Source organism: Nesoenas mayeri, assembly GCF_963082525.1.
Source record: "Nesoenas mayeri genome assembly, chromosome: 4".
NCBI lineage: Eukaryota > Metazoa > Chordata > Aves > Columbiformes > Columbidae > Nesoenas > Nesoenas mayeri.
This window is the reverse complement of record NC_137540.1, coordinates 52,293,971-52,315,191: the sequence shown is the minus strand read 5'-3', so window position 1 is coordinate 52,315,191 and position 21,221 is coordinate 52,293,971. Positions and strand designations below refer to the sequence as shown.

The window sequence follows — 21,221 nt, the reverse complement described above, 5'->3', positions numbered from 1 at the left end:
AATACAGTTACCAAGTACGCACAGCGGCTTACTTGAGAATTTGGGTTATATTGCTCCCTCCTCCTCTTGATCCAAACTAAAAACAGCTCACTGAAGCCTACTCAGGAAACAAGAAATCAAACTGGTATTCTGTATAAAGCACTGAGCTTTTTAAAAGATCTCTCAAGAAGGGTCATACAAATATTTTCATGGAACTCTACTCCTACTTGAAATGTATGTTTGAAGAAATAATTCAAGGACGTTACATGAATCAGTGCACATTCCTGACTTTCTTTGTGGATCCAAAGAAACCGTGTTCATTTCTGAATCACTTTGTTGCTACAGATTTTCGTGTAAGGGATGAACGTAGACTTCCAAAAAACAGATTAAAAACAATGGCAAGAATAAGAAGTTCCTTAGCCTTATGATTTTGATATTTCAAGACAATGACTGACAATTGTCCTTGCACATCACTTCTCATGCACAGATTTTTTTTTAAAATCTTCTAAAAGATCTTCCCCTCAATTTTGAAAGTCTCTCAATCTTCATATATGCTCCAGGCCTGTCACGACCGAACTGCAACAACGACCTTAGATCTTAATTTTCTTAAGACTTGCACAGAAAACATTTAACCAGGATATTCCATCCATTCCTAATGGGGATCAGTTCATCATAAGACAGACTGCACGATCATATGTGACTACTGCTGACAAAACATGCTGTGCTCGCCTTTTGGAACAGGGAAACAAAAGAGTAGAGCAAATAAACTACTAAGAGGATGTGTGAACAATTTTTCGATATGCCTGAAAGAACCGTTTTAAAAATCCCTCTATGTACTATCAGAATAAATATTTTATTTTAACTGCCACAGCAGTAGGAAATACACAGAATGAGCTGTGGTTACTCAGCCATTTATTCTCTTCAACTTTTCTGGTTAGCTGACCAGAAAACACATTCCAAAATGTTCTTTCATACACAGGAAATGTTAACAAATGACATTCTCAAAGGACTACAATGTATTCTAAAATACTTTCCTTTTATTTCAGTTATGATGTCTCTCTATTCCTTAAGGAAAATTATTTTGATGTGAATTTGTATTACAGTCCCCTTATTTTGATGGAAGAATTAATTTATTTTTTGTACCTGCCAACAACAGGAAGCAAAATAACTAATAGAACTGTTAACGCTGGAGAACAGAGGAGAGTAAGCACAAGTCTAATTTTGCTTCTAAGAGAAATCTTGGAAACCTGCATCTATTGGGTGACACTCACACCTAGCAAATGAAAAGCAGGTATTTAGCTTCATTAATTTACTCTAGGAGATAAAAGATCAAAAGAAAAAAAAAAAAACCACAATAGTGACTAATATCTACGAGAATAACACAAGATTACCATTAGGTGTGGGTTCGATTTAATTTTGCTGGTTTGTTTTTCTCCAAAGCAGCATCCCACCAACACTGGTTCCATGTTGCTTTATCCCTCTTTCAAGGCCCCATGATAAATTAAGAGATGGAGAACAGAGTTGTCCACAAACCAGTTCCATAAACAATAACCTCTGGGCTTTATCTAGTGTAGAAACTTACCTTAATGAGCATTCTAATTAGTGAATTATTATTCCATTATTAAAAAAATACACAGTTTCCAGTAAAAGACAAATGTATCTTCTGCATCGTTATTAAATGAATTTATTTTGAAAATTGGAATTAGAATTAAAATATACTTTTAAGCTTCTCAAAGAGTCATTCAAGTGCCTTTTCTTAAGGCACGGCAATGAATCAAGTCTTCTTTGTAGAGAATTATAAATAATAATAAACCCACATCTCTTTAAGAGGTAAATATATAGTCAATATAGATAGCTGATAGTTCACCAGATAGCTCTAGTGAGACTTACAGTGTATACAGTGTTCCCCAGGAGCAGGTAATCTGAAGTTTTACCATTGCTGAATACAGTACCTAGAGAAGGAAATAGTGATAAAGGATGACTGTGAGCTCTGAGAGATTTTCATGATCTTCAAGATTTTATTTTTGATGTTTTAATAAATATCTGCTTGAATATTCATTCTCCTGCTTAACACTGTATGTGTAGCAGGAAGGAGCGTAATGAGGATAAAAGAGAGGAATAAGCAGGTAGCAAAGTCTGTTCCATCAGTCAAGGCACTGGGACTCAGCACTCTTAGGTACCCAGCTGAGCTATCCCATTTCTCCTTTCATGCCTCAGGATCCTCCTGCACCTCTTCTTTGCTATGAGAAGGTGGAGGCTGAGATCTGTTCTCAGAATTTCCTCTCGCTGGTGGGTCTCTCTGGCACTCGTTGGCTACTTCCTAGGAAACTAATTGCATTATTTCCCTTTCCTCTTTACACACAGAGCCATCTGCAATTTAATTGACAGCAGCTCCGATCCTGCACCTATTTTCCCTTTCATGTAGAACTCTGTGCACCAGCCGGACCCATGGCAGGTCTTGGTTATACTGTCCACCATGTACACAAGCCCCAGGTCCCATTTCTGCTCCCTCTGCTCACCTGGCCTTTCTCTAGGAATGAAAGAAGCAGACAGAGGGCAATTTGTTCAGACTCAAAAGCCACTTGCCAGCAGGCCAGCTCCAGCCCTCTACAGTGTTATTGCAAGTGCCTGTGCGAGTGCCTTGGCTTTGCCAATCACACCGAACCCTATTCTGCTTCATCACATGCACTCATTAAATGTTTCTCCATCATGTAATGCATAAATCTTTCATACGGACTGGATACAGCTCTGAAAAGGGATTTTGGTTTGGATTTAAGGTTGTGGTTTTAGAGTGTGCATTGACATTTGGGAACTCTTTCCTCTCGGGCTGTCTAAACCTCTCCAATGCAAATCAGGGACACTGTGAAGAGTACTAATTGTACAGAAAAGCTGTACTTTTTTTTTTTTCTCCCCACAAAGTGGAAGCAAAACAAACCCCCTACCCCTATGAGAGCGCCCATACACACAAACATTGCCACAAACTGGAAGCAGTGCTTTCAAGTTTCCTGTGATTAATACAACTTTACTCCCAATAGTCCCATTTCTTCTGCAGCTTAGGTGCATATACAACAGCTGAACCAGAAGAGTGACAGGTCTGAACTGTCCAAATGTCCCATTTCCTCTGTCACAAGCCTACTCATACAGATATAAACTAATGGGTTGTTATGTCCCTGAAGTAAGAGGAGAGAAGGTATAAGCATGGACAATACAAAATATAAGAGACAATGCAAGGGACAGTAGTGATTCAGGATCTTATAGGGATTTACCACAGTAGAGTATTATATTAAAAAAAGTAATAATTCAATAGCAATCTCTTTACCCTGTCTTGCTTCAGCATACTTCAAAGCTATTTATATAGTTTTATGAATATGTACATAATATTGTTCCTACTTTTAAAGAGATTTTAAAGAAAACATTTTAAATATACTGCATCTACTCTAGTTCTGGAAATGGTATCTTGAAATCAAATCACTCAAAATTGTTAGTATTTATAAAGCTTTCCCAAGAAAAAATTAGGTATTTAGTACTTTTCCACACTTATATTTTTATTTTCCATAATACTTGCCATGCTGAAGGGCTTTCAGTGGAAACCAAAACAGAATGAATGAGTGGAAGAGGCCGTTTAAACAATGAACCCAGAAAACCTAAGGGAAAACAGAAAATCCATGAGAACCATTTGCAATAAACTAGCTCTGTGAACCCTGACCTTTCTTTTTATCTGTGTGTTAGATTCACAAAATGTGTTTCTGTCAGGCCACCACAGTGAAGTAATATAACTGACAGGCACCTTCTGCCTCTTAGCTCTTCATGGGTCATTTGTTTATTTTTATGTTTTGGAAAAAAGTGTGTATTATCTCCTCCTTTTAATTTCAAATTAGGAGGGAAATTAAAATATGTACAAATGGGAATATCATCAGAAGAAATTAAACTAAACCAGACAGCTAGAACAAGTGCTACATTCTAAGCAGGGAATTAAAAAGGACTCTAGCTTTCATAATTTACATTTTGTGTAATAAGAAATTTGGATGGTACTACAATTGAAACCTGAGATTTGCATATACCTACCTACATAGTTCCACATACAAAGGAATTTAAAAAGGACAAATTAAAGTCTTTTCCTTAGATTTCTCCTTACATACTCAATTCTTGAAGTGCTCAGCTTCATCATATTAAACTTCCTTTCAATTATTTGCTAAATAAATCGAATTTTACTTTCAACCTTATTTTCTTTTGTAAAATATGCCTTCTGAAAAGAACTGTTTAAGAATAAACAACCTATTGATGCTTTTTGTAGTATATTGTGTAAAGACATAAAAAGACTTAATCGAAAGTATGTAACATGTTTCCTTCAGGATAGCAATCATGTTTTTTCACTAACAATGTTTTTGACAATCATAGCCTTCATTGTAACTAACTGATGTGTATTATGAGTGTTAAGGTGTTCAGGCAATTGAAATTAAGTTGCCTGCCTCACAACATTTTCCACAATGTCTCTTCAAAGACTTTGTTGGATTATACAAGTACACTAGGTTGTATGATCCAATTTACACTCCAATACTTTGCACATTTGAACTTGTGCTACTCATTAACCTTTGTCTCTCCTTCTTGCTATGTCATTACCAGAAGTTTTTATTTGACAGAAAGCACAGGTGGGTGCAAGAAAAATTAGTTCTACTTTTCCATTTTCCTGACCAATTCTTATTGTCACACACTAATCCTTTAACCTCTGTCACGACCTCATAACCTTTGATCCCTTTTACCATAACAAACATCTGCATCAACATTCAGGGCAGTAATGTTTCCCAATCTTTAACACCAACTATTCAACTTATATAGCTGGGAATTCTGTAGCTGGGAAGTTTCGAGACATTTACTTAAAACAAGTGTTATATGGGAATAGCTACACATTTCCAAGGAAGTCAACAATACATTTGTGCAATAATAAAAATTATAGACTTAGAATTTTAAAACAATCCAACAATTGTAACTCACGATTTATATTGCATTAAGGCTATCACAACACAGAAGTGTTTGCATTAATGGACCATGAAAGATCTTGGATTTGTAGAGCATTCACAGTGACAGAAGAAACACTATTTTCCCCAGTTTCCTTACAATTTTTAGGCTTGTTTTTGTGGTTGACAAGATGAAGTGAGGAAGAAGGAGAATAATCTCATACTGTCTAGTGAACTAAGTTCAGATAATTCTATATACATAGGAGACCACTCCATGTAGGAGTTGTTAATTCAATGACAGATCGAAAATATCCCCAAGTTCAACGTATGATGACATTACTTGAAATGTCCCAATTACATTAAAAATATCAAATCAGAAGGAACTCTTACAAACATCATGGTATTCATGAAATTGCAGATTGGGAAAAAAAGTTTCAGTTAGCTTTTTTTAATAGAGATTACTTACAGATAAACGTGTAGAAATTGTGTATATTATATATATTAGAAGTCCTACATTCTTTTACTGCTTCTTGTGCTAGTCTCTCCAAGGTGAATGTCACCCATTTTCCATCTAAAGGAGCCTCAGATTTCTTTTGTTCCCCCCTGACAATTCGTAACTGTCTCCAAGTATTTTTTCACAAAACTCAAAATAAAACCATAAAATCACAACTCCAAATTGACAAAGAACAGTACCAAGTACCTCCTTCTACAAATCTAATGACAGTTCTTATTGTCCTCTGCAACACTTCTCCACAGGCTTCAGTAATCCGTTTCCATATAACAGTACCAATACATACAGCTCAGCGACAGAGGTGTCTAATCACTTCTGCCTATAGAAGACAGCTTTATTACCATTAGTGGGGGTCTGAGGGGAGGAAATCAATGCTGAAAACCAAAACGCTTGCATTTCCATACTTGTTAAAAATGGATAAACATGATTTGCACCATTCATAGACAAACAGACAGTTGGAAATAGTAGTAATAAAAATCACCTCAATTTTTAATTATGACCAGCACAGAACAAAAAGGATAACTACACTGAATTCCTATTAGTTTCTGCTTTAATTATATTGGAATTTTTATCTACCTTAGTATTAAAGTCCAGTGCATTTTGAGAAGTCTTGTATAACTCCGGATATTTCAGCATGTTTTCTTTTCGACAGGATCTCTCAAATATTCCAAGAGTTAGTGGAGGCATTGCTGTAAACATCTAGTAGATGGATTAAAAGAAACAAACAAAGAAACATATCACAATACTTTAGAGGTAAAGACTTGCTTAAAGATTGCTTACTCAAGAAACTCCCATGATTATGGTTGAAAATAACTGAAAATACACAAAGCATCTTACCACATTGTAGAGACCTATACACCATCTTTCAAAAAGAATTTGTCCAGAAAAGCCATTGACGAAAGCAAACCAGACCTGAAAAATAGGAGAACCCAATATTACTCGAATGTCCTGAGAGGTGTGACAAATTCACTTTTTTTTCCTCCGCTTCACCAAAAGGAGCATTCATAGAACATCTTTACAACACAGTTGAAGATGTTATGCCTTAAGCCTATATGAAAAAACACAACAATAAAACCAAGTTGTGTTTAGAACAGATAATGGGCAATTTAGTCAAATGTGTGAGTAATTCTATTTAAATATGATGATAAACATTTCAAAGAGGTAGCTATTTTCAAAAGGAATTTCATGTTTGTTACATATTTAAAAGGGATTTAGTTCACTGCATTTGTATTGTACTTAATGAAATAAAAATTATGAGAAATACTGGGGAAAAAAGAAAAATCGAAGGAAATAGATTAGAAACAGTCACAATCTTCTAATCATTAGCAAACCTCCTAAATAATAGAGTTCACAGAGTAAGCGGTAGTCTGGAAACCAAAATTATACCAAGATTCCTTTTTCATACATGAAACTCATGAAAAGAAGAGGTTTTACCAGAGCACTAAATCAACTACAATTACTTAGTTAACAAGCACTAACTCAACTACAGAGTATATTAGAGAGGTAGCTGGAAAAGTCTTGATTGTGTGAATTTTATCACTTTCGCTAAAACGTTAAATAAAAAAAATTTAATTTGAAAGGTGGGATGACACATTTTTCCTATGTTTTTCAGTTCAACATGGAGCAGGACTGCTTTTGTTTCTTACTTTGTACTTATATACTTTGTTCAATGACGAAGTGGAGAAGCAGCAGATCTGCCGAATCTTTATTAACAAGCTACACTGAAACTATATTATCTACAACAAACATAAGCTATTAAGGTGACAGAAGCTAGGGTCATCTGAACAACATTCTACTGAATTTAAGACTCACATTTTTTCAAGTGAATTTTTAGATGCTGCTTTGCAGAGACTGCGATCCAGTTCACATTTCGTTTGACTGTATTATGGAAGCATGAATTGCTACAATCAATACGTATGCTTATCAGTATCTCAGGGTGGCCTCCAGGTGACCATATTCTATCATGTTTTTTATCAACTTGTGGAATGTTTGAGCATGTTTGTGAATACTTTGAGATGGAAAAAAACATTGAAATTAGCAACTATGAACACTAAAAATGGGAGTTAAAGTCCAGCTAAAATTTCATTTACTGGTTGTAAATACGTATCTTTTAGAGGCCAATTATTGGAACAAGGCTGAATACAAAATCATGATTATTAGACGCCACAATATATAGAATACGCTGAATTTTCTGAAGTCTTATAATGCTGTTTGTCTTTATTTTGATTAGTTTAACAGTAACAAGCACTCTGTTTTCTAACTTTTCAGTCTATTAACTGGAAAGCATAGAATTACTTATGCCAGTTAAATGAGATTTTTATAAGCTCTTGTGTATTTTGGGTTTTTTTTGACTTTTGAAATAGGAGTTATGTTGTAACTGTGAAGAATTTAGAAGATGTTTATTAGCAGCAGTTTCTCAGTAGTCAAGTATGAGGGAGTGAGATGAATGTATAATCAGTTTTTCATTACTGAACAATTAATTATGCACTCAACATCAGCACAAGTTTTGGATGCTTTACAACTAAGCTAAATGTATGAACCTAATCCAGAACCTCACCACTGCTGTTGGATACACGTTGTGCTCCTCAACTGCCTTCTCTCTTTTCAACCTTCTTATTATATGTAGTCCCTAAATTCCTGCACTCCCAGCCTACTAAGATGGCCAGGAAAACAGCTCTTAAAATAGAGGAGTGAAGGACAAATACCATTATGTGACTGACTCCTTAATTTTTATTTTATTCTTTTTATCAAGTACTGGAGCAAATTTTAGAATTCTTAATCTGAAAGGGTTTAGGGTTGTGGAAAAGGACAGTTTGGGCGGATGCACATTTACACGTACACATATGTGTTTATATATGTGCACGTCTCATTGCTAGGAATTTCAGAGTTGAACAAAAGTACAACTCTCTAGCAAGAAAATAAAATAGACCACAAGTAGACATATACTTGACTCTTCATAACCACGGAGTATATGGAAAGAATATTAACTTTCTCTTGTGATTTATCTAACAGTTGAAAAGTTATTAAACTTTAATATAAAAAGAAAGGCCTACATACAGGTACTGAACCTATTCCAGATATTCACTTCTATTAAAGGGAAGTGACGCTAAGCAACACTTAAAAATGTTTTTGAGGGAGAGTTTTAAAGAAATGCAAGAATTTATGATAAAATTTCCATTTATAATAGAATGTCATATATGTAGTTACTACCAAGCCTCTCAGAAATGCTATGCATCATTTTATCCCTTAAAAACCTTTCAGCTTTATTTTGTACATAATTTGAGTTAAAATGTTCAAGCTATTTAAACTCTGAAAACTACAGTTTTACTGTAGAATTGTAAAGAAATCCTTTAAGTTATAACAGTGACTTCCTGAAATCTTAAGTACTTACTTTCTTCCAAAGAAAGCATGCAAGTTATAGGCATTTCAATTAAGTTTTAGTGTAAAAAGGAACTGGAACAAATCTTGCTCAGAACTCTAGATGCAAACCAAGAAGAAATGAAGTTGGGTACCAGTCTTGGGTTCTATGCTGAATCTATCCAAAACGTGTCTGAGAAGAGAAACCTTTTAATGTAGCTAAAAACAATGCCCTTTGTAGTAGAACACTACTATTTAGTGAAATGCCAGATATACTGTTTTAAGAGACAGCATCTTTAACATCTAAGCAGAAACATGGATTTTCTATTGTTTACAATATAGTATTCGAATGTTCACATTAAAAAAATCTATGGCTCAAAAATAATTAGCAGAGCTAGGGTAGAGGTGGTAGTGTGGGGGAAACAGCAAGGATAAATACAGCCCTCATCTCAAACTGTAAGAGGGGAAGATAGGAAGTCACCCACTTACCCTGACTTCCGAACCTTGGACCCTAGAAGATTACACTCTTAACGATACATGAAAAAACCTCTGTGGAGCTTACTACAGTATTAATAGTGACAGTGACAAGAAACAGACAATTTCTCACTTTAGAGTGGGAAATTTATTCATGGACAAGTGTATTTTACTCTGATTATGATGAATGATGAAAGCAGCTGTACCTGTAAAATAAGTTTTTAGGACATATTGTACATGATACTAAGTTAGCAGCAGATTCAGCCACTTCTCTCCTAGCGGGCAGGCCCTACTGTAACAGCTCAATGTACTAATCCAGCACCTCTATACAGAAGGACAGGAAACACTCTAAAGTACTTCTTAAGCCCACTTAATGTGAGAGAGAAGTGAAAATTCAGACTATTTTGCAGTTCAGTTGCTACAGAATTTCCATTGAAAATGAAAGACTTAGGTTCACAGCCAAGTTTTCAAAGCATACAATGCAAAAAAACTGGGCAATAGCACAATTGCTTTCTTCTATCATGTTTTAAACTGAACTCGGTGTGGTTCGCATGCATTGAGTATGCAATGGCATACTGAACAACAGCACCTCAACTCTACAGCTTAGAAGTAGTGTGAGCATACGCAGAAACCTGGCTCATGTTTGGGGTTTTGCATGTCTCAGAATGACCACAGGCATCATTCACCTGAGGTGTTAGGCAGAGGAAATCAGGAACAAAATGGTAAACTTCAGCTAGGGACAGGAGCAGCAGAAAGTGTATAATTCAGCGGTGCGATGAAAAGGGCTCAGGCAGGGGAAAAAAAAAAAAAAGATAAAAAATGAAAAAGAAGATGTTTCAGCTCTAATTACTCAGTATAATTGAACTTAATGTGTTACAAATGGCCATGTTTAAAGATCCGTGACTGAACTTTAAATGTGAACTCCATGCATCTGTTTCTTCTGTTTGTGTCCTATTCTCTCATACTCTTTTGTTTGAATCTTCCCCTATCTGAAGAAACATAAATGACCTAGGCAGATCTTCAAAAAATTTTTTTTTTAATTGTAAGCCTTTTTTATTTAACATAAACCAGTAAATTTATGTATTTACTAGTTATTATAATCTAGCAGAACAAAAAAATAGGAGTAGGAAAATTTCGTCCCTCCGATGTTGAAGAGAGATTTGTGTAACTTCACAAAAGAATCAGTTTAACAAGAGTATATAGAGTAGCGGTAGTTATAAAACCAAAACAAATCCACAAAGGAGTTCCCAATCACTAGATCAATCTCAACTATCATCAGAAGGTAAATACAGACCCTCAAATTATGTCTGAAAGTCTGCATAGGCTTCTCCTATATGAGTGTGAGGCTCGATACAAGTTTCATAATGTACATTAGCAGTCTAATAGAAATTCAAAGTTTTCACTTGCAATTTAGAACGATACTTTCATAATATAACCTCTAAAGTTACTGGGACTAGTCCCATAGAAAAGATGAGGTCCATGTTTAAATATCTGCTGAGTCAAGACACAGAGTAGAAAAAGTTATTACAGACCAGATTCAGTTTCTTACGAGTTTAGAAGTCAATAAACACTAATCTGTATTACTACAGACCTTTACCATTTTCTGAACCAAGAAACCAATAGCACTTATTTTGCATCACCCCACAAATGCCTACAAAAAAGGCTGTATTTTAGATTAAATGGAATCTATTATATTACTTGATTAGTACTGAGTAGATATTTTAAAATATAGTATATATCTATTAAGAAAAGGTAGGTATTTTTAGTTACTGTCAGCCAAATAAAAGGAAACTTATTTAAAGCAACTTTCCAGACATGCCTTTCATAGTGTTATTTTCTAAACTCCAAGACAGAGGAGGTGTGGCCACAAAAGCTTCACAGACGTTTTCCTGATGTAGCATTTCTGCATATTAAGCAGCAGCTTACAAATACTCATTGAGCTCTCTGCTCCCACGCCTGATCCGTACAAAAAACTGAAAAGAGAGATTCAAGACTGGCAGTTGTCCTTTCTAGAGACATTCAATGATGAATTTCTGCCCATTCACTCACAGTATTGACATGAGCTATTAACATCTGTGAAAGTTTTCCAAGCTGACAAATGTCAGTTATACAGGAATTAAAGCTGAAGTCATCTTGTCTTCCAGAGAAGGTGTGCATGGTAAAATGCTTGTGTGCACAATATATAAAGGGTCGTAACCCATACAAAAATGATCTCTTTGCCCTTCCATCTGCTCAGGAGGCACAGACTACCTCTTCTAGTCTTTTGTATTTTTAGACTATGATCTCTGTATCTTGCATTTAACTTGCTTTCACGAAGACTATAAAGGGTGGGATATGTATATCTGATTGAAGTTATAAATTTACAATGTGTTTGCAGGTGACAATAATAGAATATTAAGAAAAATAAGGTAGTATGTTCTAAAGCCTACTTTGTACGTTTTCTATGAACACAAAGCATACATTAATACTGATTTTTTCAAATATTTCAAGAGGCACTGCTAATCAGTACTTCTGGAAGTCTGATAATTTAATCAGATATTCAGCTTTTGGAATGTAGGATCTGAAGTCTGCCGTCACTTCTAAAGCAAAAAAAATCTTTAATGGATTTGCTTTCTCTATAGCTTCTTTCTTTGTTTTTCTAAAGTATATATTCTAAACATACAAACTTGCTACTACTTAGATTGAAATTTATTTATGTTAATAACAAAGAGGAAAAAAAGGAGAATTTAGAAAATGTAAGAACAGGCTAAGAAAAATGCACACTTTTTGGCTACAATACTTGTACATAAACAAATGTTTAAAGCGTTTTCAAATATTGCAACACTGTAAGATCACTCACATAAATATCAAATTTGGAAATATTAACCTAATGTTTACGTTAGGTCTAACAGAAATAAGACATTTTCTTTCAATAAAAGCAAGATACATACTCTGCAAGTTTAAGGTATTAATTTGGAAATGCATTAAAAAAACTAAGAAAGTTTTAAGAATAATTGTTAACCTCATTAATGTAATAATACAAAGACTTATTTTGTAATCAAGCTTTGCAGCAACTTTTTTCCCATATTTTAAACGCAAAGTATAACTGCGAATATAAAGTTTGAATCAATTATAAACCTAATTACGATATATATTTGGTTATAAGAAAGCAAGCAGGTGTTGAAAGAAAAAGAGGAACCGTAAATGAAGAAAGGGAGAAAAAAAATTAAAAATCCCTTTAAAAATATGCTCAGAATTTTAAGGTTGCCATGTAGTCATGATTGTAACGAGAACTATAGCTATACATGCTGTCTTAACCATACCTACCAATAAACACACATTTATTACAATACAGTCCTCTCATACTACTGAATTTTTCACAGGATTTCAGACTCCTTAAAACCCTAGGTGAGAAAATTAGGTCAGCTACTTTCAGGAAAGTATGTCTCCTCATGAACTAGAGCCTAAGGAGGCATGGTTACCCCATCAATGGGTGACAGGTATGCAACAGTGCAACTAAACATATATGTAAAAACTCTAAATACTGTTTTGAACAACAACTCTGCAGTTCAAGAGTGACCTGCAAAAGGGCTTCAGATCACAAACACCAGCTCAAAGAGCATAAGCATGTACATCTCTTGGTAAATCTAAAGCTACTTGTAACTGTATTCCTAAAATACTGTACTGATATCATAGATACATAATTTTAATAAGCTAGCAGTAGTACATTCAGTACTAATATTTAGTATATATTTTTAAGATAATTTGGTCTTCAAGAAAAATCACTTTAATATTAATCAGTTTATTAAAAAGCAAAATTCAGTTAGTGTTTATTGTCAGTTTAAATCATATGTAATAATCAAAAGCTCAAAAAAGAAAATTTTCACTTTCGAGAAGTAACATTTACTGTATTGTAAAATTACCTCGATAATATAAAGAACTATATTCTTGTAGAAACAATACAAGATGCATTTAGCTACTCTGTTATAATTCCAGGCTCCATGAACCAACAACAAGTTCTTCAAATACTTGAACTGCAAAAAAATTGAACAAACATATAATCAGAACATGCGTACACCAATATTAATCTGATATTAAACTACTTTATTGTAGTATTTTACAGTTTAATGACTTACCTGAGCAATTGAGTAGTCTGAAGAATTAGCAGCCTGCAGACCTTCATTCCCACTAATACCAACACCAACATGTGCTGTTTGTATCATACTAACATCATTTGCTCCATCACCAATCGCTAGAGTTACTACCTTAACTTGTTTTTTAACCATTTCTACAACTTCAGATTTTTGAAGTGGTGATACCCTAAGAGGCAGCAGAAAGAAAAAGGTTTAAATATGAGACTTTCAAATGAATGTACTTTCAAAATATACTTTACGTTCTGTGAAAAGGTAGTAAAACCAGGCAAACTAATATCCTGCTCAGTGACATGAATTTGTTATTGCTCTTTAGACTACATGCTAAAATTACAATCCCAGTGAAATTCATAGCAACCTTTGATTTGTTAACGGGACTGGAGATGCACAGATCAAACAGCAATGGGCCCCTAAAACAGAGTAATGGAAGAAACCCCAAACACTGCCACTGGCTTTATTAACTTACAACAATTGCAGACTTCAGCATATTTTGTTGTTAGGTTTTCTATATTCCTCTGTTTGAACATGTATTTTGTAAACAAACAACAAGATATTTAATACACAGATGTCAAGGCAAACACGTCAACGTGGATCACCACTATCTTAGCATAACATAGACTGCTAAATTAGAGGAAGTGACTTTGAACATTGACTCTTGATCCTCCACTTTGTTTAACTGCTGGTAACTTCTCCCTTGTTCTTTTCAGGGCCATTCCAATTATCTGTCATTAAGGAAATGTCCACAGTTGCGGGGACAAATTATTCCAGGGATGACTCAAAAGCTCTATTGATGAAACTGTATCAGTTTTACCTCCATCTATCACTGTGTGTGTCACACATGTACCTTCCATTTCATGTTGTGAAGTTCTAAATTCAGTTCTTGTAGTATTTGAGATACAATAACTGAAAATAATAAACAAAAATTATGTGCTAGGACTGGCGTGCTTCACTGGGTGGGAAAGGGAAGGAGCAAACTCTAGGCAGTGTGGCAATCCAGTCTTGTGATTCCTGGCACTAGAGTCAAGTGTCCCTCTCCCTGTCCCTCTCTTTTCGTGGTAGAAACAGAAACAATAGGAAATGCAAAAATTGTGTTTCTCTGTCTTCAGTGTTCACTGCTTCATATAGAGAAAGCACTCAAAAGCTCAGTAACAAGGAAAAACGTTACCGCCACATACCAAAAATTCAGGGGTATTATGGCATTTATGTGCTCTTGAAGATCATCACAAACAACACTAACAGCAATGCAAAAAAACCCCAAAGAACTGAGGCTGGTGACTGATTTCATTGTGTTCCATGAAAAAGTGAATGCAGCAGAAAAAGTTTAGAAAAAACCCCAGATCTCAGACATCACACTGCTATTATTCATTTCCTGTTATCCATTTCCTCTATTAACAAATCCAAAGCTCAGTAATTCCAGCAAAAGCTGAAACAGTCTTTGAGAAACTTTCATGAATATGCCATTTAGAAATGCCAGTTTCACCAAACCAACATTAATCTCCTATGAAAGGAAAGCACTTTCCCACTAAAATAAAGACTATGTAAGTTTTCAGCCATCTTAAGGTTGATTGTGATTATTCTGAAACGTAGCTTAAAACTGTAGGAGGAAACCAAGGTTTTATAGACATGGTTTTTACATCCTGAAACATACATTTATTCATATAACATGCATGATGAATAAAGTTTTGTCTATAATAGTAAATTACACTAACAAACACAATTCTTACTAGTTAAAACTTATCTAACATTTCTGAAACTCAGACTACTTAAGAGATGAAAGAGATCCCAAACTATTCCTGGTGGACAAAGACAACTTATCAAGCATATTGGAACTGTTTTAAAACATTAAATTTTAAACAGAAAAATAATTGAGACATTATGATCTGCCTTCCTGCATATTATTTCATACCCAAGATATGCAACTTGTGAAACGGAAGCACATTATCTCTTCTATAAATTCCTTAATATTACATTTAAAGTGTATTTATTATTTGTTTCAACTACAAGCTCCCTTGTCTTCTGGAGAATGAGATCTTATACATGCTTGAGGTCACACTCATCATGATCACATAACTTTGCTCTACACCACACTTTCAGTGACATCAGTTTATTACTTCAGCCCGTATCACCAAGGTACTCATTTTACTACAGAATAGACTTATTCTAGATCCAATTTCAATGCCACAGAAGAAATAATGGAAGGAATTATACGAGCTCCACCACTGATCATTCATAAAAGAAAAATAAAGTATTTTCATCTGGCAAATGTCACTGTATTTTCCTTTTGTCTATTATATAAAGTTCTAGGAAGAAAAAAACCAGTCTTTCAACAAACAGGCTAAACCTCTACATCAGACAGGCTACTGGGTTCCCAGCACAGGGGTTAATGCTCTTTTCTAGACCACAGGGCTTAACACTGAGACAGTGCTGTTAATGGAAACTGGGTACACTGTGTCTACACTCATCTTTGCTCACATACGATATTCTAATTCCCACTGGGTTCAGTAACATCTTCGTAGCTCTTCTGGTTCTCCCCTCTATATGCCAAAGGACACATTCTCACAGTTCACCTGTGGGTGATGCCTCATCACCTGAAAAACCCCCAATGTTTATTCTGTGCTAATTCAGTAAAATTAAGCTTTAAGTACAATAAATGAGAGAAAGTTTGCATAAAATTTAACAACATAATTTTGCAATAGGAAAAAAAATAAAGGAGTGAAAAATAATACAGCCTTTGGATTGAAGGTAGCTCTCCAGTCTACTTTATTCAGCAGCCTGTGCAACACACGCTGTCAGATGTCTGAGAAAGTTACTTGGGATGAGTACAGCCTTGTGGTGAACTTGGGACAAAAGCTTCTGGGCAGTAGCCCTTTAGAAGAATTCTGCGGTCCAAATATATCAAAAAGCATGTCTATGTCTTTTGTTACATATTTTATTTGAACTCTGCTGATGAGTATTGTATCAAGACTCACTACTGCCAGCTTCTACAGAAGATTCCTGACCCAAGAACTTTTTCATCTTTTTTTTTTTACTTTCCCTTTTAGACAATGTTATAAGGGCAGTTGGAAGATGGTACTTATTGCCTGGTGTATCAAATTCATGGTGAAATCAATACAAAATATTTTATGTTCATTTTGTTCACTCTTAGCTGTACATTTTTATGACCGAATAACCCATCTAATATTCTTCATGCATGCATTACTCTGAAGCCAATATAGAGTTGGAATTCAGAATCATGAAAGTCTTTAAGCCAAACATCTGTTTGGAATTAATAACATACACAGATTTTTGAAGTGAAATGACTACTGTATATTTGTAAGCTTCATCTGTGTTATGGCTAGTCTTCTTGTAAGAACCCATAGGTAATAAATGCTTCTGAACAACTGAATACAGTCTGAAAACTTCAAAGAAAGTGACGTAGTTTGTACTTTTAAAACCAAGGAGTGCTTAAAATGTTTACTGCCTTTATATGGACAGAAAAGAGATCTACATTTTCATTCAGTCAGAACAATATAAGTGATTTATTTTAATTAAACATTTTTAAATTATTTTCAGCTCACAAACAAGGGAATTATTTTTTTTTTTTACTAATGATGGAGCACTAACAGATTTTTTTGTCAGATTTCTGACTTCTGAGAAGCATGTGATATTAAAAAAACACATACTAAAGCAGTCAGTGCTACAAGCAAATATTTTAGTTTTAAACCTGCAGCCAATTTTTAAACAACCACAAAATATGTCAGAGCATATACCTAGACATGTATTGAAACCAGCTGACCTAAGTATCTTATGGAAATGTAGAAATGTCAGCGAGAACACTAGCAGAACAGAAACTTCCATTTTGCACTTTCTGTTGTTTCATGGCAAAAATGTTACCAATAAAAGTCTGTATGTGCAGAATAAAAGCTATATGTACAGAACATCCCTCAATGGTTCTGTAGTCCAACACAAACAGCAATATTGTCTCTTCAAAAAGCATAAAATATATTTTCACATCAAGGAAAGTGAAGAAACAGTTTTGAAAGAGCAGTTCTACATGCATTTCCTGCTTGTTACTTGTTATACTGAGCAAAATTGGAACTAGTAGAACAAGCACCAAGCTCCAACTTGCTTGTCAGAAAGACCACTGCCCTTAGCAAAATGTTTACACACAGTATAAACTGTGTATTAATGTAAGATCTTGTTTTAAAAGACAGTAAGACTTTGTTTGAAATTCAGAATATTTCATGCTGGAGCATGGCTATAAAGCTAAACCATTAAAAAAAAAATTAAAAAAAAATCACTTGGTGGCATAACATATCACTTGACCAAAAGGATGGAAAGATGGAAGACCAGGTGCTTATTTGGGTACCATAACTTCATTTGTTTTTCCCTGTCCTTTTGCAAGGCACAAAACTAGCTCCATTTTGAACAGATTAATCTTAATTTTCAGATTAATCTGCTTTATCTTAATGGAACATTATTAAACTCTCTACCTGAACATGAGAACCTTCCATTTATTTCTTACTAATCAAAACCACACAGTCTATCCAGGTGTATTTACAACAGTTTTCACATTTGTACACATCATGTCTTTACCTTCAGGTAGATGATAAGATAGGCATCATGAGGTAGTAAGCTCATATAATTTATTGAAAGAAGATTTGAATTTGGTAAGAACTGATGCTGAATTCTAAGAATTATTTTGTTCTTGTACAAAATCCAAGCTGACGTAATTTTTCATACATTTTTTTCCAAAGCAATTAAAGTCAGACATAGCACCCTATTTAAAGATGGAATTAGATGTAACTTGAATATAGAGACAATCCTAAATTTTCAGTACTACAGCAACTGAGAGAACTTGAACTTGTGACACCTGTATACTGAGAAACAGCAAGCTATAGGGACTCTAGAAGAGCTGGAATACCTTGTTTCTGAGTTAACTTTTCTTGTTTTAATATAGGAAACAGCTTTTTCTATGCTACTACAAAGGTCAAAATAGTGAAAAAATACTCTGAAAACATTAACTGGCTATGCTTGTTAACAGTTACCTCAGACAGTGGTGAAAATAAGAGCAATTTCCACAGTTGTGGAATGCTTGATTGCATTTCTAATACAGATATCCTACCTGTGTTGCCAATGATCTCATAAAGAAAAGTCCTTGAATCTGCTTTTTGACACATTAATCACTTGGTCTAAGTCACGTTCTTTAAACATCAACAGGAGCAGTTCATGTTTATCTAGCTACGAAGTACTCAATGTCCCTTTTTGTTCAATCATTCAAATGTAGAAAAGGTGATGTACTGCTCAGGAGGTGCTTGCAGTTTTTGTGTTTAAAGCCATAAAAATATAAGAAGGCCCCAAAACATGGAAGTTATCACTTATATAGTCCTACTTATTCCTTCCTTAATATAAATTTGGAAATATTAAAAGGCAAATCAAACTGCTTTCATAGTGTGTACACTTAAAGAATGTAGATACTTAATTTTCTTTAATCTGGAAAAAGTTGTCTTGTTATGGTGAGCTTACAAATCTAACGGCTGATGTTTCCAGGAAAGCATTAAATATCTGATTGTATAAGAGAACCCCAAACCAATCAGGAGTAATAATAATAATTATAGGTGTTTTAACCAGCTCCATGAAATAAAAATTACCCATAGTAGTATCTTTAACATTTTTGTGCGCTTCCTTCACAACGTAATCCATGGCTTACAAAACAATCTTGCCTGCAGAGGAAGCTCTACAAAAGAATCAAGATGTGCTAAAACCTGCAGAGAACTGTAGTATCAATGTTAGGTTAAGATCAGTGTCTCAATCTTGCTAAGACTATCCTTGATGGATAACAAATTATTTTTCTAGGTATATGTAACCTGAATGACTTGGTTTGACAGGTATACTCTGTAGCAGACTGCACTTCAGAAATATTTTGTTTGAATGACCATATTTCATAAGTTTAGCTACTAAAGTGGTGTGTTTTTTTAAATTTTATTTTTTAATCTATTTCATGGTCTGATGACATGGATATGTGCATTTTTCTCTGAAATAAATTTATTGATTTTTATATGTCAATAAAAATACCATAGAGCAAGAATAAAATCAGTCTTACCTGCAACAAATAACAGCTTTACAAGACAAAGCCAAATCCAGGAAATATTGTCTCACTCCAAATGTCAAAGCATACTTCAGAGATTTACCATCAATGATGAGAGCAAAATCATTTTCCTTCCTCAAAGCATCACCAAGAGTACTGCAATGATGGCTAAGTGTCTCTCTCGTTCCCTGTTGTACAAAAAAATTGTGTTCATTATTTTTAATTCCTGTTATTCTTAAGTCCAAATTATTTTTCAATGTGATGAGAAATAATGGCATATCCTTTTCTGAGGAAATTACCTTTTAATTATGCTATCAAATAGACAGTATCATTGTGCAGGATTGCTCTCATGCTGCCAAAAAAAATACATGTAAGTTGTGGTGGAACTTCTAATGCTCAGTTGAATAAATGTTTGCTAAAATTTATTATTAAATAAGTTTTCTATATACCTATGCGAAAGAAAATTTATATATATATAGATACCAGAGAAACAATTTCTGTTAACTATTACATAAAATAGCCCTAAATGTTTAGAAAAATTAAAAGAAATGTCAAAGATAATTCATAAGTACAAGCGCTATAACTGACAATCATAACCTTAATATTAAATCTATATTTTCAGAGAAGTCCACATCAACTACATGTTATATGTGTTCATATTTTGTATTTTTAAGTTAATAAGGACAGTTTGAGTCATATCTACACAAATCACTATTCTGTGATCCAGTACTGAGAACTTCAGATTATATGCAGTAGACAACACATTCATATGTGTTTCTGCAGTAGGACCCATAGCCTGCTGTGGGGAAGTCACGAATATCTATCTAGTTACAGTACAGCTCTATCACACAGTGTCACAAAGAAGAAAAAAAAACCTGCTTGTTGCATTTCTTTCTTTTTGAGTGGCCTTCACAGACCTACAACATACTCTTCTTTTATTTCTTGCTTCATAGCCCAGGAGTAAGAAGGGTTTTAGAGGAGATAGGAAGAAGAAAACAAAACTTTTGCTTACAAAACACTGAATTTGGAAAACAGTAACATCCCATGACAACAATGTTCCTATATTTTTCTACAACTTTAAAAACCAAATAATTGTGCTACTTCGGTGATGTCAGGTGTACATAAATAAAATTTGGTATAACTACCTAAAAATAAAACATCAGAAGTAATTACAAATCTCAAACCCTCTCAAAGATACTGCTTTGCCTTTCCCAACTGTGCCCAGTTCTGCACACAGTTGTCCATGGTTTCTGCCTGCTTTGATTCCACTGGCCTTCTCGATATTCACTGGTTAGAAAGTCCTTAGAATGACAATAACTTTTGTATCTATTTTCTAGAGTGTCTTTTCTGATTAAGAAATATTGCAACATAAAGGAAGTGTCGATTTTTTCATCTCTGTGGACCATTTAGCTTCTGCGCAAATTTAAGCAATACCAGAGGCCTGAAACTTCATATTCCTCTCATCTACTGCTTCTTCTCATACCTGCAGTATAAACTCTCCTGTTTAAATTTACCTTAATTTTTTATCATAAACAGACATGCCACCAGGTAGCTCCAGGCATGCTACATATTGAAACAAACAAAAAATCCCCAAGACAATACAAAACATATCAACTGTAAACCTGTCATATTTGAAATTCCTTTGTGGGCTTACATGCAGTTCTATACTGAAATCTGGTGCTTTAAATTAAAATTTAAATCAAAACATGCCCTATTTGCTTGTACACTATTTCCATTAAACATTTCTC

General features: G+C 34.4%; 1 protein-coding gene across 1 annotated transcript in view; it reads right to left on the bottom strand.

The window, feature by feature from the left end:
* The window catches only part of ATP8A1 (ATPase phospholipid transporting 8A1), a gene marked incomplete at both ends in the record, with an annotated part of 92,494 nt that overhangs the window by 19,844 nt on the left and 51,429 nt on the right, over positions 1-21,221 (bottom strand). Inside the window, 3 exons of the mRNA XM_080343860.1 lie at positions 13,179-13,289; positions 13,392-13,575; positions 19,489-19,661. Coding sequence (XP_080199986.1) covers positions 13,179-13,289; positions 13,392-13,575; positions 19,489-19,661 — 468 coding nt within the window. The remainder of the gene's footprint in view (positions 1-13,178; positions 13,290-13,391; positions 13,576-19,488; positions 19,662-21,221) is intronic.